This window comes from Leptonotus elevatus, chromosome 2 (assembly GCF_054856555.1).
Source record: "Leptonotus elevatus isolate MCC_2025b chromosome 2, RoL_Lele_1.0, whole genome shotgun sequence".
Lineage (NCBI taxonomy): Eukaryota > Metazoa > Chordata > Actinopteri > Syngnathiformes > Syngnathidae > Leptonotus > Leptonotus elevatus.
In genome coordinates, this window is record NC_141240.1 from 40,164,114 (window position 1) to 40,181,532 (window position 17,419).

At 46.1% G+C, this 17,419-nt stretch overlaps 1 protein-coding gene across 1 annotated transcript in view; it reads left to right on the top strand.

The window, feature by feature from the left end:
* The window catches only part of LOC147180009 (transcription activator GLI2-like), a 28,352-nt gene extending 10,933 nt beyond the window's left edge, over positions 1–17,419 (top strand). Inside the window, exons 3-14 of the mRNA XM_086069010.1 lie at positions 4,975–5,086; positions 6,860–7,062; positions 7,447–7,635; positions 8,595–8,781; positions 8,951–9,125; positions 10,261–10,356; positions 11,640–11,807; positions 12,696–12,845; positions 12,981–13,145; positions 13,373–13,642; positions 16,322–16,637; positions 16,726–17,419. Coding sequence (XP_085925136.1) covers positions 4,975–5,086; positions 6,860–7,062; positions 7,447–7,635; positions 8,595–8,781; positions 8,951–9,125; positions 10,261–10,356; positions 11,640–11,807; positions 12,696–12,845; positions 12,981–13,145; positions 13,373–13,642; positions 16,322–16,591 — 1,985 coding nt within the window. The 3' untranslated portion in view covers positions 16,592–16,637; positions 16,726–17,419. The remainder of the gene's footprint in view (positions 1–4,974; positions 5,087–6,859; positions 7,063–7,446; positions 7,636–8,594; positions 8,782–8,950; positions 9,126–10,260; positions 10,357–11,639; positions 11,808–12,695; positions 12,846–12,980; positions 13,146–13,372; positions 13,643–16,321; positions 16,638–16,725) is intronic.

The window sequence follows — 17,419 nt, forward strand, 5'->3', positions numbered from 1 at the left end:
TTATTTTTTATATATTTATATATTATTTTATTTTTTATTTTTTTTGTTTTCTAAAAAAAAAAAAAAACTAAAAATGACAGTGTTTCAACATACTCTTAAAAAAACGAATGCATTTTGTTTATGATGGACCTGCTGCAGCCGCTCATTAATGTTGGCTTTACTTTTCGTCCCGGCGACCCCTGGACAAGGGGCCATTATTCTCCGTCTTCTGCCGTCCCCGGCCGTAAGATAAGTGGTCGTCTCTTTTGACCATGCACATTTTTCTCTGCCAGAGGCCCGATCGCCCCTTCCTCACCCCGAGTGCTTCCGGCAGCGCCAGCCTCCACTTGCAGCTTGCCGTCATCAATAACTGGCCAAATCTTATCCTTCTTATCGCCAACACGCCTCTCAACGCGGCCTGGCCCCGCCTCCACTCACCTTGCACGCGCAAGATGCGCGACAACCACAAATCAATTCCGAGAAATCTCGGTGTGATCGACTTGCACTTGGATTTTAGAAGCCAACTAAAAGCTGTGACCAAGTTTACTCATTAACACCGAAAGAACAACGCCAGAATCAAACTTTTTTTTTTTTTTAAACAAGATGTAGAAAAGCTAGTTTGCTCATTATGTTTTAGTAGATTGGACTATTATGATTACAAATGGGGGCTTAGACAAGATGGAAGGAAGTGGGAACAGTTCGAAAAAGCACGAAACCCTTCGGCTTTTCCAAGAAAGCACAGAGAGGAAAAAAACATAGTAATGGTAAGGAAAAGTATAGGGAAAAGATTAGGGCCAGTGGAGAGAAGAAAAAAAAGGGGTGGCAGGATTTTCTCTTTATTCTAAGAAATCTGACTTTAAAGTTAGAATTCAGAATTTAAAGTGAGAATTCTGACTTTGTGACGTGAGCTACGTACGAATTGTGGGCGGAAGTCAGAAAGTCAGAATTCTGAGAATAAAGTCAGAATCCTGCCAACCTTTTGTTTCCTCTTCACTGACACTAATCCTCTTCCATAGAAAAGCCTACAAGAATAGTCAAAAATTAATTACATAATTAATTAATTAATTAATTAAAGGCAAGACACACACTGACACACTCGGGTTTCCACAGCTCAGCCAGGACGGCTATAAACAGCATAGAGAGAAAAAAGGGACGAGGGTGACGTAAATAGTTTTATGGACGGTGGCCGATTGTGAAAGTTGTTGCGTGCGCTTGCACCTGCGCAGGAAGCCATTAGCGCCTTCAGACTAATTGTTGTGCTGATGTGCTTTGTCTTGTGGCTGTTGGTGGCGTTAGCTGGAGCTAATTAGCCACCAAACCAGGCCAAGCGAGGAGTGAAATAAATAAATAATAAAGTGATGCTCTCATTTCAGTCACAAGGCCAATCGATTTTCCTTTTTTTGGGGGGGGGCAAGTCATTGTGGGCGTCGCCATGTTGAGTTCAAGTCCAGTTCCTGAAATGAAATGAATAAAAAGCCTTCGTTCTGTACTTGGATCATGCTCTGCTTTGAGTCCGACTGACAGGAGGGAAAAAGATTTATCATTCCAGGTCAAAGGTAATTTGTCAACATCAGTCACGAGAGCGCCATTTTGCGGCAACCGCTCACAAAAGAACCTTCAGGCGTTATTCTTAGCGCCGCTCGCCTCCCCGAGCATAAGAACTGGGTCTTTGTTTAATTTCAAGATGGCACATTGGAGTCACTTTCCATAATCCCAGGCGCCCCCCCGGCGTGGGTGCCAGTGGGCTAATATGGATGTTAGCTGGGGAGCAGCATGACAAGCCCACAAGCGCCATTTAATTGATGCGATTTTAATTATCGCTCTCGTTCCCCAGCACGCAGGCGTCCCTTTATCACGCCGCGTACGGGATGATGAGGTAATTACTTAATCTAGACAAACCTGTGTGTTAAGCAGCGCTATTAAGGCCGCCGGTCATCAATCTGCCGCGCTGGAGGTGATTACGGCACGCCGCAATCACTCTTTCAACATATGCACGCTTCTAAGTAGCTAAATTACACAAACAACAACACACACCGGCAGAGGAAGACATCAGCCGTGTGGCCTCGCTACTTTCAGCCAAGTCATGAGGGGGTTATCAGTGGCACGGTTTTCATTTTATGACCCATTAGGACCCTTCTGAGAATTTGGAACCGAAAGGGAAACTACTAGTGTTATTTATAGCCGCCATTTTGAAATGTAGTCTCAATTTTTAGTCCAGTTTCAATCATGCGTGTTAGATTCTAACATAGTTAGTAAACCTCAACCCATTTTTAGTACAAATCTAGCATTTTAGTCCAAGAAAACAATTTTATTTGTCTACTTTTTTAGTTAACAAAAACTGTTAGTCTCATTTTAGACATGGAAAATCATTTTACCCCTGTTTTTTGTCATCAGATTATGTTGAACATTTCGGATCTAAAACTATTTCACATAAAATGTTCTCTCATATTTTTGATGAAAAACAACTTGACACAATTACAGTATGTCAACAAGTGGCTAGTATGGCTCCATGCTACGAGCTAGTAAATTAGCTAGCATTAGTTAGCGGTCGGATAACATTATTGTTTGAACGGCCATTGGATTAATGTTACATTACAAGTATAATTGACTTTTTTTTCTAACCTTTCACCGTGAATCCACCTCCTGTCTGTCCCATGTGTTTGTGCATGTTGCACTTGCTAGCTGCAGATTTGAGAGGGTGTGTGTCGTGTGTCACATGACAACAGTGTCACAGTGACGGATTGCCAGAGACAAGATTTGACAAAATCATATAATTGTCATCTCGCTTTTGTTCATGAACTAAAATTTTCATAGATTTTAGTCCAGTTTTTATTAACTCATTGACTCACAGCCATTTTCACTGAAGCAACCCCCTTCGCTCCGGGCTGTTTTACTGGATTTGGACTGACTTTGCAAGGCCCACAGAATATTGTGTTCTATTGTTCTAAAAACATGGACTAGAGTCTCTTCTTTCATCAGGAAAAAATTTATGTTTCTATATGTTTCCGTTTTGCAGCAATTAGCGTAAGAATATAGCTAAGTTTCATCATTATTCACAAATCTGTTTAAAACAGTGAGGGGAAAAAGAGCTTTTGCAACATAGCCCTGGTTGATCTCTTATACTCTGCTGCCCCCTACTGGCTGTTTTTGTAATAACTACCATTGCTTGGCTGCATCAAAGCCTTCTGTATGCTCTAGCATTAAAAAAATATATATATATATATATATATAAATACGTCTTTGGGAGCACGGTAATATTTTAAATAGGACGTATTTATACGTTTTTGAGAGCAAATGAGTTAACAAGCTTTTTAGTCTAGTCTAGTCTAGTTTTAGTCCGGTGAAAAATGTGTGTTGATGAATGAATGAAATATTTGTGTTTACTTTGCGTTGACGGACGTACTTTACTTTTTTTACACGAATCCAAGAAGTGGAGCTCGAATGTGGGCTGTGAGGATGAAAAACAAACGCTATCAAGCCAAGATTAATAGGTGGAGCCTAAGCGGGCCGAGCGGCTGGGTTGGGAGGGGGTTGGCGCGGGGGTTCCGGTGGGGGTTCATCAGGTAAGCCAGCCTCTCCAGTTCTCACGAGTGCTCACATTTTGTCCCTCCTGGGGCGGCACAACAATGGAAACGTCTCGGTGATGGAAGGAGGAGACCACGCCGCTCCAATGGGTGGTCCTTGGAGGAAAAGCTAAGCTAAGGTTACAAGTGTTTACCTTACATACTCCCCTCAACGGCTCGCGCCACAGTGCAGTAACTTTTCAACGTGTTAGGTGGAAAAAGGATGGAAAGACCTTCTTGTGCTTCGTCCAGGATGCTCCACGCTGCAAAAAGTGCAGGCGTGATCAACCAACACAGATGCCTCGTCTTAGCGGGTGGAGTCAAGAGGATATTTGCGTGGCCGTTTGGGGAGCGGTCAGTCTGTCAACTTGTCACTGGTGCAGAGTGAGAGGGATGGACCACGAATGCTGACTTGCGGAGATCTGGAGGTCCGCAAACCCCACGACAATTACACGAGAACAGATAATGATCCATGACCATGACCTCCACGCTGCAAAGTCCCAAGTCACCCTTCTAGTATATGCCCAACTGTATATATATAGTTCTGGGGGAAAAAAATGGGGAAAGCACTGCAAAATGACCATTTTATGCCAACAAATGCAAATCTTTCAGATGCGGCGCGCTTCGTGTAAATTGGCTCATTGGAAGACAAGATGCTAAATAAATACACGGGATTAGCCCTTAGTCGACTTTAAGCTTTAGACACAGATACAGAATAGGGGAAGTCCCCCAATTTTTTTTTGATAGTAATATGTTCTACTCTATTTTGGTTCATATTTAGTTAGTGGAATATGAGTTAAGCGGCAAAAAACAGCAGTTTTTATCAATATCAGAAGGCAGCCATTTTGCCACTTGCTGTCAAGGGAAAATTGCGTCACAGTTGCTCAGGTCTCAGCTAACAACCAATCACAGAGCAGTTTCAGAAAACAGGTGAGCTGTAATTAGTCATTGCCTGAGTCCTGAGCAACTGTGATGTCATCTTCAGGAGACAGCAAGTGGCAAAATGGCCGCCTCCTGAGATGGATCAAAACAACTGGATTTTGCTCCATAACTCATATTTCACAAATGTAATATGAATCAGAATGTGAGGTCACTAATCATTCCCAAAAAGTTGATCCCAGGACACGGTTCTATTCATCCAAGTTGCCGTTTTCAGCAAACAGCGTGCAGGCTGAAAGCAGAAACAAGTTTAGCGCTACAAACCAGATGAGGAAAGCAAATCTATACACAAGTGTTCTGTTGCTCCCAATCCATCATCAGTCGGTAAAAACAAGCCAATGCTTTCGTAAAAAGCAAAAAAACTTCACACCAATCAGCCCATCAGTTGCGAATCCAAATTCTGCTTCTGTTAAATCTTGGTCCCACTTTGATCATTCATTAATTACTGTGCCAACTTTTTCATATATTTCTTCACATTTGACATCTTTTACAGTTGGCCCGCATATCTTCTCATCTTTCCACAAGCCCATCGCCATGGATACGCGACATCATGAAGGATGCCACTCGTACCACTACGAGCCGCACACCGTCCACGCCTTGCACAGGTGAGCGGACACTCGAGGTATGAAACCCTCTCGCCCGAAATCGGCCATGTTGGGCTCCGGCTCGCCCGCGACCCAAGTGAGGATAAGCGGTGTATAAAATGGATGGATGGAGCGCTCCGCCATTGCAATGTTTTTGCGCCTGGCAACGGTGGAGCCATTTATCACGCGGTCTCGTTCCGTGTGGGGTGGGGGAGATGCTTGGGGGGGTGGTTGGAGGTTTTTTTACGCCTGTCCTCAGACTCGGCCACCTTGATTAATGTGATTTGATGTTGACAGTGGAGCCCTCATTCATCAAGACCTTGATCTCGCTGTCCCGCCCACTGCCAGTGCCAAATTCACCTAATTACAGCCACATTGAGCACGAAATGAATTGTTGTGTCATTTGTGGCCCGGCGTGGCACTTTGTTACCAGTTGTTGGCACTTTGTTGGCGCCCGTGGCACCGTCAGGGGTCTTCTGCTCCTTGATTGTCGAACATGACACCCGAGCGCCAGCACACTCATCACTGTGAGCCGACACTGGAAGCAAACGGCTCTCAAACCTCACTCATCTCATTAAACGTCCCTCGTTTTGTCCCTTTTGGCGAGCACGTGTCATTCTGTTACCTTCGTTGTATGAGAGGCAGGCCAGGACATAATTCATGATTGCCTCTCATATCATCTCATTGAAACACTCTCACACGCAATTGAAATGCTCTCACATGCACTACTGAAATGCTCACACACTACTAAAACACTCTCACGCACAATTTAAATGCTCTCACATTGCTATTGAAACACTCTCACAGTCTACTTAATACTCTCACACACTATACACACTACTGAAATGCTCTTATGCCCATTTTTAAACGCTCTCACACTCTATTGAAACAATCTCACATGCACTACTGAAATGCTCACACCTACTAAACTGCTCACACACCCAATTCAAGTGCTCTCATATGGCTATTGAAACACTCTCACACATAACTGCAACACTCACACACTACTGAAACACTGCCACACACACTATTGAAATGCTCTTATGCATTTGTTTAAACACTCTCACACCTATTGAAACACTCTTACACACACACTACTGAAACTCACACTACTAAAACACTTTCACGAACACTAAGTTCGCACTAAAGCTCGCACATTATTGAGATACTAAAATGTTTTCGCATGTACTACTGAAACTCACACACACTACGGCAACGGTCTCACATGTACTACTGAAATTCACGGCCGACTGAAATACTTCCATGCACACTGTTAAAATGGTCTCATACACTCTACTAAAACTCACACACAGTATTGAAATACACAAATAACTCAAAGACTCACTGAAACACTTTAACCACACTATTAAAATGCTCTCACACACTACTAAAACGTTTTCACACACATCACTGAAACACTCTTATATGCATTATTGTGACACTCACACACACTATTGAAATGCTGTAATGCACACGAGTGAAGTGCTCTCAGGGGGACTAAACACTATTGAGATCCTCTCTCACAAACTACTGAAACACACCAATACACGATTGAAATGCTCTCAGAGCACATCCCAGTAGAGATGCTCTCACAGGCACAGCTACTACTACTGAAACGCTCTCACACACATCCATCAATTTGGTCACAAAAGGAAGCCTCTATTAAAAATGATGCACAAGTTCCGCAAACAGTAAAAGTAAAAGACAAGTAGACTGTGTCATTCCTAGTTCAGGAGCACTTGTGATCGATAACGATCAATTCATATGATGCTGATCGAACCGTTTCCATCCCAGGCCCATAAGTTTGCCAGGCGGGCCCGTCATCCCCGATATCTCCCTGATCCGCCTCTCTCCTGCGTCCATGGCGAGCGGCGATTCGCCCTTCAGCCCGCCGCACCTGTACGTCAACCCTCACATGGAGCACTACCTGCGCCCCGTGCACGGCGGCCCCACGCTGTCAATGATATCAGCAGCCAGAGGCCTGAGCCCAACTCACTGTAAGTCGGACCAACTTGAACTTTGACCTAGCACGAGTGTGTTTTAGCGCAGCGTGTCCAGTGAAAGGTAAGAAACGGGGTCCCGCGTAAAAACCTGCTGCAATTTGTTCACGGAAAGGTGATTTGCAGGCTGCCTGGAATCACAATGCAAGATTGGAAGGCAGCAGTGGACATAAATCTTCTTCTGCATTCTGTCATAGTTAATGTCGGACAAATTTAAAGTAAAATAGAGGAGCCAAAACCAGGTGGAAGCATGCTAGGCTAGTTGAGGGAAAACAAACAGGAAGCACGGCATGAAGGTCAGCTTGGAGTCCAGAAGTACTCTAGGAGGGACTGCGCGACGGAATGTGGCTAATTGACGTGAATTTGTCTCTTTCTCCTCAGTGGCACACGACCATTTCAAAGATGGCGGCCTGTTTGGGCTCCCTTCACCTTCTCCGACTGGGGTGAGTCTGACCAGGGAGTATTACCAGCTGATGGCGAGCCACCACAGCTCCTACGGAGAGCTGCTCATGCAGGGGGCGGGGCTAGCCGCAGGGGCCCACCTGCCTGACTACGTGACCCCTATTGATGGTGAGACTTGACATTTATTTCAAAACGCAGGTTTAGCATGCTCGCTAGTAGATCAGGTGTTTTTTAGCCTTCAAAATCAACCTCATCGCTCTCATTTCCTTGGGGTTGGAATCAATTCTTCGTAAATTGGCCTCATTAAACATGGCGCGGCGAGCCTGTCTCTGCCTTATCTTATCGGAGGTAATTTATGTGGAATTAGCAATTAGCTACGTGTGAATCCTAATGAGGATATAGTCAGACTTTTTGTTGCAGCGGCAATGCAAAGTTAGATGACGGTAGGTCACACAGCAAGACTTCACAAAAATATCATTAACTCTTTGGCTCCCAGCCATTTTCAATGACGCAACCGCCTTCGCTCCCAGCTGGTTTACTGGGTTTTGAGTGATTTTGCAAGGCCAACAGAATATTGTCTTCTATTGCTATAAAAACATGCAAGCTACCGAAAGAAAGAGTAGAGTCTCTTCTTTCATCAGGAATTTGTATTTGTATCCGTTTCCGTTTTGCAGCAATGAGCAATACAATATAGCTAAGTTTCCTCAATATTCACATTCCTGGTGAAAACAGTGGGGAAAAGAGCTTGTTGCAACATGGGTGATCTCTTATACTCTGCTACCACCTGCTGGCCGTTTTTGGAATAACTACCATTGCTTTAAGCGACCTCTTCAGGTCAGAGGCTGCATCAAACCTTCTGTAATGCTCTAGCATAAAAAAAACATAAAAAACGCATCAATACCTTTTGGGGGACCAGTCAATATTTAAAATAGAACGTTTTTATACGTTTTTGTGAGCAAATGAGTTTAGTGGTAGACATGACATTCTTTGCTTACCCAACTGTCCAATACAGAGACCTGGCCATAAAGTTAGCATTTCCTGTGCATGGCCACAAAATGTCTGACAGGCATAAAACATGCATGAGCCAATCGAGAGGATAGAAATGCTTCCGACCTTCGCGTCCACAGTGTCGCGACTGACGCCCAGGCTGAGCAGGAAGAGGACGCTGTCCATCTCAGCGCTGGCCGACGCCAGCTTAGACCTTCCTTCGATGATCCGCACATCGCCGAGCTCGCTGGTGGCGTACATCAACAACTCCCGGTCCGGCTCACTTGCCGGCGGCTCGTACGGACACCTGTCGGTCGGAGGACTCAGGTACCGGAATGGCGCTTGGTTACCTTTTTCGATAGACGAAAAATCTGTGATGTTCAGCGACGATTTAAACACATTTCAAGCGCGCTTCAACTTCGCTCGAACTGCGGATGAAGCGCTTATGCCGCTTGGATGACTGATGTGAGTGACTATGTGGCGTTTGCAACCGCAGCCCATCATCCTTGGCCTTTCCTCATCCCATCAGCCCCGTGGCCTACCAGCAGCTGCTCGCTTTGGGCCACACTCCGCCACTCATCCAGCCGGCGGCCGCCTACCCCGGTTGCCAGCCGGGCCTGGGCTTCCCCTCGCTGTCGGCGCCCGCCCACAGCACTGACCTGCCATCCCAAGTAAACTCTTTAGGTTAACTACTATTACGAAAGGGCGCAGCACGTCGTTAGAACTCGCGTTCGTCTTTGTTTGTTTATTGAACAAAGGACCGCAGGTTATAAACCTGGAACAAAACTGACAAAAAAAAAACAATATCACAATGATATAATGTTCTATTCTAATTATGCAAATAAACGCACTGTACACGTTGCAGTTCATTGCGTCTGAAATACAATAAAACTACACAACCCACAATGCCCCGCAAGACTGCCGCACAACGGCCCTCCCTTGCCCGTCAGTAAGTCAAACAAACGCACGGCTATGCATTCAAGTCTCACACGGAACACTTCTCAATGCAAGCAACAGCCAAACAAAACCCACTGTTACAATAATTGACTATGTTTGCCACGCGATCGATCGCGTGGCAAACGCACGCGTCCTCGTCCTGGAGCGTCCACGACGTGCGGTTAATATCCATTAATGTTAACCGACATAAAAAACGCAACGTTAAATGCTTCTAAAAAATACATATGCAAAACAAAAATAGCATGGCATGCGCGTTCATAAACGGTGACATACCGGCGGGGCTGTGCGCTCCCTGATTGACAGTTCAGGGATGATAATGACAAGATGACGATCAGCTGTGCCAAGTAACCTTTCAGCATGCGCGCGCACCTTTGCACCGAGAAAATACAGTTTGAATTTGTAAACGCATGAAACATAGAAAAGCATCATTTCTATTTAGCTCTATTGAATTAATAAACAATAAAATGAGCAATTGTTGTGGGGATTAATTCGTCCATTAATGAAAAGTCTTAACAGCCAACTTAGGATGTATCATTTGGTTATGGAGGCGGGTTCCATCATGCATTGCAATCAGCAGTCGTGTTTGGGTTGATCCAAAGTGCCTCCGCATGTGAATTGGACGACCAAATATATTTTGGCACAGCATCATTGAAAGCAAGGACAATAACAGATTTAATGAAAAAAATGAAGTCGATTTAAAAAAAAAAAAATAATAATAATAATGAGTGTTTAAAAACTTGCCAACTTATTTCAACCTGATTGAGCGTTGACATTGAAAGGTCTTTCGCACGTTGATTTTTGCACACACAGCGTCTTTGAAAGCCTCCTAAATGCGGTTGTTCTCTTCAGAACCACTGCGGAGAATCAGCCATCCACCGCACAGTTGACCCCGTCATCACCAAGAGGTCAAAGGTTAAGCCCGAATCCCAGGCACCGAGTTCACTGGTGAGTACACATCCAACGCCGATGATGACCTCCTCGTGAAACACATTTCAGATTTGGAAAAAAGTCCACATGCGCCACAAGAGCTTTGCGTCGCCCCGCACCCTCATTACACCCCCCACAACAGCCCCGCTCTCCCGGGATGGTGTAAACTGTGCCAGTGTACTTCATTTCCATGAAATATTGGCCAGCGGTTTCGCCGTCATGTGAGGATTTTTTTTTCTTTTGGTTCCGTGACAAATTCCCGCCTGCTCGTGGACGGCGAGGCAAGTTGGTGCGTGATGCATGAGCGCGGCGCCGCGCGCAGGCGTCTTGGGGCCACCACAATTGATGAAGATCGGCCGCCCGGGCCAGACACAAACACGCTGCAGTCAGCATGTTCACATGCACGACCGCACGTGCACGACCGCACGTGCATGTGCGGTGGCTCATCAATGAAGAGCCAGACTGACCAAAATGTTCTGGAGGTTTGACAAAACTTCAGATATTTGTAGAAAGGAGGACATTTTTTTTCCATCTATTTGAGGTACCATATTTTTCAGACGGTCGCATTTTGGGGAAATTTATTTTACTAAAGACAAGACAAACCAAGACCACTCAAAATCAGCGTTCCCTAATTGTGGGTGCGTTCAGAAATACGCTCTGACCGCGCACGACCGTTTAAAAACTCAGATTGTTGTTGAAATGTGCCGTTGGGTTATTCAGAGTGCCGGAGACCCAGAGCGCATCCCGTCAAGAGGTACAGATGGAAACAGTTCAAGCATGAGCTGCTGATTGGTTAATAACAAAGATTTAGAAACGATTGGGAGGGCGGTGTGCTCTGCATCACCGAACACAGGACGTCACACCAAAAATTCTGAACGTATCCCGTTTTGACGGCAGCAAATTCAGGTTGGACTAAACTTCCGCTTCTTACTGCATAAAGGTTTTTCCTTTTACTTAGTTAGTTAGTTTAAAATAGCTTGCCTTAACTAGAATTCCGCAAGTTATTCCTGATCGATTATGGCACCTTTGGGTGTCGTAAATCCTTTTTGTGGCATAAGAAAGCCTTAAAACTTACGACACAATGTTATAGTGCTGCTAAAGACATGTCAAATGAAGACAAAACCGTTGGCAAACGTAAGCCTTGATAGTGTTTTGGCCAGCACAGGCTTTGAGAACGTCAGTGATTGCCGCTGCTTGTCGGTCACCGTAAAGCAAAAAAAGCTGTCACATGCGCGCATGTTGTGGAATGAAACACAATCAATCTGCACGGCGATTCAATATCATCGTTGCCCCGCCCACAGATGAACAAAATGAGCGCGCCATCGCAGAATCATCACAGCGCCGCATTGGAGCTTAAGGTGGACGTGGACCGCGACGAGTGCAAAGCAGAGCCGGAAGTGGCGAATGAGTCCAACTGCCACTGGGAGGGCTGCAGCACGGAGTACGACGCACAAGAGCAACTTGTGCACGTAAGCGCTCCCGGTCACGGCGTCCACAAGGGCAGAGGGTTTGTTGTGTTCATCAAAACTTAGACTGAGGATTGGGCACCTTTCGGATTGCAGAGGCGACACTCTTAAAAGTACAGATACTAGAGTAAAAAAAAAAAAAAGAACAAAAACACTGGCCAAATAAAATTACTGATTGAACGGAGTCTGTACTTATATAAAATATAACTACAAACTTAGAAATGCAAGTACAAAAGTTTTTAAAATTTGGGAGTACAAGTAAAAATTGGTCAGAATAAATTCTCAAGTACAGATACCGTACCTGAAAAATCGAACTAAGTTTCTTTTTTCTTATTATATGATATTTTACAGTCTATTTTCCCCCCAATGCATTTGTAATGGCCGTCGTCAATCATGTGTGGATTTTCGCTATTCGTGGGCCGGCCTGGTCGTTATCGCCCATGAATAGCAGGGCCCCGCTGCATTTCAGTCGTAATGTGTATGAGTGTGTCTCAATAGTAAAGAGGTAATCGCAATTATTTCTATAACGGCCCCCTCGCAGTTGCTTCTCTTCTCCACACACGACGATACAGGAAACGGTAAGCTTGCGTTACCCATCAATCATTACTTCTCAAAAGTGAGACTACGCGAGGATAAATACACACGCGCACAAAAAAAAAACAACTGGATTTGAATTGCCGTGATTGATTGCGACCAGTCCGGGGACTAGTCAAAGTCCGCTGGGATAGGCTGCAGCACCCCGTGACCATGTAAAGAATGCACTATATAGAAATGAGATCAATTGATGATTTTAATCTTCAAATTGCATGATAAACTGAATTTCTACTGAGAGGATAACGATGCGCTTTTGTCTCAGTGGTAAAGTGTTGATTGTGTGTGCGCGTCCCACAGCACATCAATAACGACCACATCCACGGGGAGAAGAAAGAGTTTGTGTGCCGCTGGGACGAGTGTTCTCGGGCCCAGAAACCCTTCAAGGCGCAGTACATGTTGGTGGTTCACATGCGGCGACACACGGGAGAGAAACCGCACAAGTGCACGGTGGGTAACAGATGGCCCGAGGAATGTGCCCCCCCACCCCACCCCCACCCCCAGGGGAGGACGGACACACTAACGCCGCGATTCCCATGACAGCAGACCTGACATTTTTGTTTCCGTCTCATCTGTCGGCCGCAGTTTGAGGGCTGCTCCAAGGCCTACTCTCGTCTGGAAAATCTCAAAACTCATCTGCGCTCTCACACCGGGGAGAAACCTTACATGTGCGAGCACGAGGGATGCAACAAGGCTTTTTCCAACGCCTCGGACCGAGCCAAACACCAAAACCGCACGCACTCTAATGAGGTAAAAGTCGTTCAGGCCTTAATCCAATCACATCCGTTCACAGACACATGGACTGACATTTCTTCTTCCGCAATGCAATGATTTGGGAAACTCGCACTAACTCGTCCTTCTTGCTCAGCAAAAGCTGTCTGGAAGATCTCAGGTTCTGATGACAACATGTCTTGCCTGAATATTGTCTTGTGTGTGTCATTTCTAAATTTGCGACACCGCCTGTCCTTCCTTGACAGAAACCGTACGTGTGCAAGATCCCGGGCTGCACCAAGCGCTACACGGACCCCAGCTCGTTGAGGAAGCATGTGAAAACGGTCCACGGCCCAGAAGCCCACGTCACCAAGAGACAGCGCAGCGACCTGCTGCCCAGGCTCGCACCGAGGGACAACAGCGAGAACCGGACTCTCAACGGAGAGACGATCCATGAGAAAATTGCGGACAGCCGCTCTCCCGCAGGTGGCGAGGACTGCGTGCATGTCAAATCCATTAAGACGGAAAAATCTGTGGTAAGACGCTCATCCTTTCCCAGAGCATGACGGAACATAGAAATAATATTTTTGCGAGGAAATATGAGACTGTTATGGGAGTAGTTGGACTAAAATGTACCCGACTGTATAGCAGGACTGTAGTCAAGTCCACCTTTATCAAGACCAACACAAAGGTCCAGAGATGGGCACAATCTAAGTCTCTAAGGCCAAGTCAAGTCTCAAGTGTTTGACCCACAAGCCCAAGTCTTTAGGTTCCATCCATCCATTTTCGTGACCGCTTATTCTTCACAAGGGTCACGGTGGGCACTGGAGCTCATCCCAGCTGGCTTCGGGCAGTAGGTGGAGTACACCCTGAACTGGTTGATCCGGGCCACACAAAGACGGACAACCATTCACACTCACAATCACAGCAGGGACAATTTAAGAGAGAGAAAGAGGGACAATTTACGAGCCGGCACCTCCGCCGCACGCACAAAATCAGACATTTGGAGTAAGGAGAGAAAATGACAGCAAATCAGTGCCATTTTCTGAACCATTTATCCTCATTTGAGACTCGTAATGTTCACGAGTCCCAAAAGAAGAGTCAGAATCGAGTCTTGAGTCTTTAGTGGACGAGTCTAAGTCAAGTTGCAGGTCTAAAAAAAAATAGTGACTCGAGTCTCTCACGAGTCTGAGTCAGAGTTGCGAGTCCCCATCGCTGCAAAGGTTCCCAGTCGAAGTCAAGTCTGAGTCACAAAGGCCTGAGTCCAAGTCAAGTCCGAGTCCACAAGGTCCATGTCAAAGTTAAAGTTCAGATGAGATTAAGAGTAAACCTTACAACCACAAAGTCTCTCATGAGTCCAAGTCAGTTGTGAGTCCCCATCACTGCAAATGTCCTAGTCAAAGTCACAAAAGCCCGACCAAGTCCCAAGTCAAGTCCGAGTCCAAAACGTCCAAGTCAAGTCTGATTCCACAAGGTCCAAGTCCAAATTCAAGTTAAAGTTCAGATGAGATTAAGAGTAAACCTTACAACAGAAACATTCTATTTCCACTACCACCGAATTTGGGGAAATGACTCGATGCTCAACACTCTTCTTGGATGTCATGGAAGTCTTTCGCTTTAGTCGGCGTGTGAGCAGAAAAAAAAAAATCAAAAACAATGTTGCTTTATTAATGATGGTCGACCTCAGGGAAGACGCAAGGAGCAGATTGGGCACCGGGGGGAGCAGCTAACTGCACCCGAGCACGAGAGGCAGCCGCAGCTACAAAGCTCATGAACACGTTGCAGCGGCGGAGTTTGCTGTCCCTCGATAATCTGGAAAACTTGATTTCGAATTTCTTTTGAAGGAGGATGTTCATTTCCAAGAGTAAAAAACATACTTGGGACTCGGTTGAGTCGATAAAAATAACTCGCGGGGCCAACGGCCGAGTCAGAGACAATTACAAGTTAAATGCTGAAGGAGTCCCAAGTCGAGTCAGGGTCCGAGACAACAACAAAACGCATCACGTTCTCCAGCCCTGCTGTACAGCTTGGTTATCATTTCTCGCACAAACCATTTTTGTGAGTCGTGCATGATAATTTGTGTAATTTTTGCTTGGTTCTGCCACAGCTTGCTACCTTATTCTAACCTTCTCCATGCATCTCTCTTTCCTTACGGGCAGACTTTGTTAAGGTGAGCTGGGTTTTTGGCTTTTTACCATTTTCAAACCATCATTTGCCATTTTGCATCGTCTTGTTGACTACACTGCTTTCATATTTTACCATCAAGCGAGATTTTAATGTAGTTTGCTGGCCTGCTTTAAATCTGCGTTGAAGGGAGAAGAAGCGCCTCTTTTTTTTGTGGCTTGCCTCTAATTAATATTGAAGGAACATGTAATCATTAGCCGCATTAGAACACTACACGTCCGTGGCAGCCGGCATGTCAGGCTGCAGTTGAAACCTACAGTGGAGAGCCGTCACGCAGTCTGAACATGATAAAAGCCACTGTAGGATTAATATTCACACGCTGGGAATTGGGTTTTCGCTGCTCTCTGCAAACAGAGTCAACCATCAAGCTGTGATCAAGACAGCTTTTTAGCTGTGAATATATTAGAGCCCGAGAGGCAACTGAGGGTTCACAGGGATGCCGGTATTGGCCTCTGGAAACGGCAACAGCGCTGATGAGGATTTCATTCAAAAAGGACAAACACTTCCAATTGTAAGGTGAAGTATCAGAGGAGCTTTTTTTTTTAAGTCCGTAAAAATACATTTTTGCATAACATATCCGAGCTGAGTGCCGTAACGTTCCTTAAGGTTGAATCGAAGCAGTGCTTAGATTGGGCAGAAGAAAACACGGCCGCCTCTTGTGATGATTGGCCCGTTGCTCTGGGTTCGGGCTCGAGCCTCCTTTCATCCTGCCCATTTCCTATTCACAGACAGACTAAGATAGGCTGTAATCTGCGAAGCGCCCCCACCTCTTCGGCCCCTTCCCTAAGAAAACACTCATTATTTACAATTAAGCTGGGCGAAGATAAAAGACCGGCTGCTTTTTTTGTGCCATCTTATCGCCGCCGATGGAGCAAAGCGTTCCACTGGCTGATTGGCCTGAGCTGCAGCCTGTCATCATCGAGCATGACGATGACTCATCACCACCCCCGGGGATCACTGTGACCTCCTCTGTGTTTGCAACTGGGACAAATGCCGATCAGCTCATCTCCAATTTTTTTGCTCATTTGCAGATGCAGCAGTCCAGCCTTGGCGGTCAGTCACTGTGTAGCAGCGAACCATCATCACTTGGTGGGGCCACCAACAATGACAGTGGAGTAGGAATGGTAGGCTTGAGCGGCGGAAGCCCGGGGGAGCTCGGCACGCTGCGGGGTCTTTGGGTAATGATGGTTCCAATGGCGGAGAAGCATCAGAAGCAGCTTTGTTTCAGTATCCGGTTGCAGCTCAGCTCTCATCCACATCTGGAGTGTCTCAAGAAGAAGGCGAGGGACTTCTGTCAATGAGACCGCCCAACCCGGTATTTCCCGCTGCCACCCCCGTCAGCAGGCGGTGAGTGGACGGACACACGTTGACGCCGGCGCTCCTCCAGCAACTTACGACGACGTCGTCGTCACCCTGATGTTGTTGTCGTTTGCAGTCTTCCCTCTGGCAGAGTGTGGGCGGTGATCCTGGGTCTGCTGGGAAGTCTCTCAGAATGCTGTGACAGCACTTCCACAACTCACTTGACGCCTTCAGCCTTCGCTCCCCTCAGACGACTCTTCTCCTTGCTACTCCAATCACACTTGAACCGCGACTACCACAAGCCCATCTCGGACGATATCGCGCCGGCGCACACTTCTGCCTCTGGGCAACTATTATACAGCCACTGAAGGTTTACAAACCTGCACTTGTGCGAAACAATCGGGGAGAATATGATCTTCAAGCTTCGCGGACGGGTGTTTGTGAATTCTCTTTACCTGCCACAATTGCACCTTTGCAAAAGCTGCAAATTCTCAGTGGTGAGAACCCGCTTCCAGAGGCAGAGTGGGAAAATTAGCCAGCGAGGCCGCCGGATGCCATCAGATGGCCTCCACCACACTCGCAGCTTAAAAGGACATTCGAGTCCTCAGTCGCTATCGTGACGAGGGCAACACGAGTCCACTGTTTAATAGGCAAAGACGCGACCACCACCTCAACGTGCGCAAGTTCAACTTGAAGGATGGAACTGGACAATCTCCTCACTTGAAACTTTGCAGAAACCAAAATAAGCCAGTGCCAACAAAATAAACTATCATGAGGCGGCCAGCATTCGAGCCTGCCAGGTTATACCAACCAATGAGTTTGAAACGATA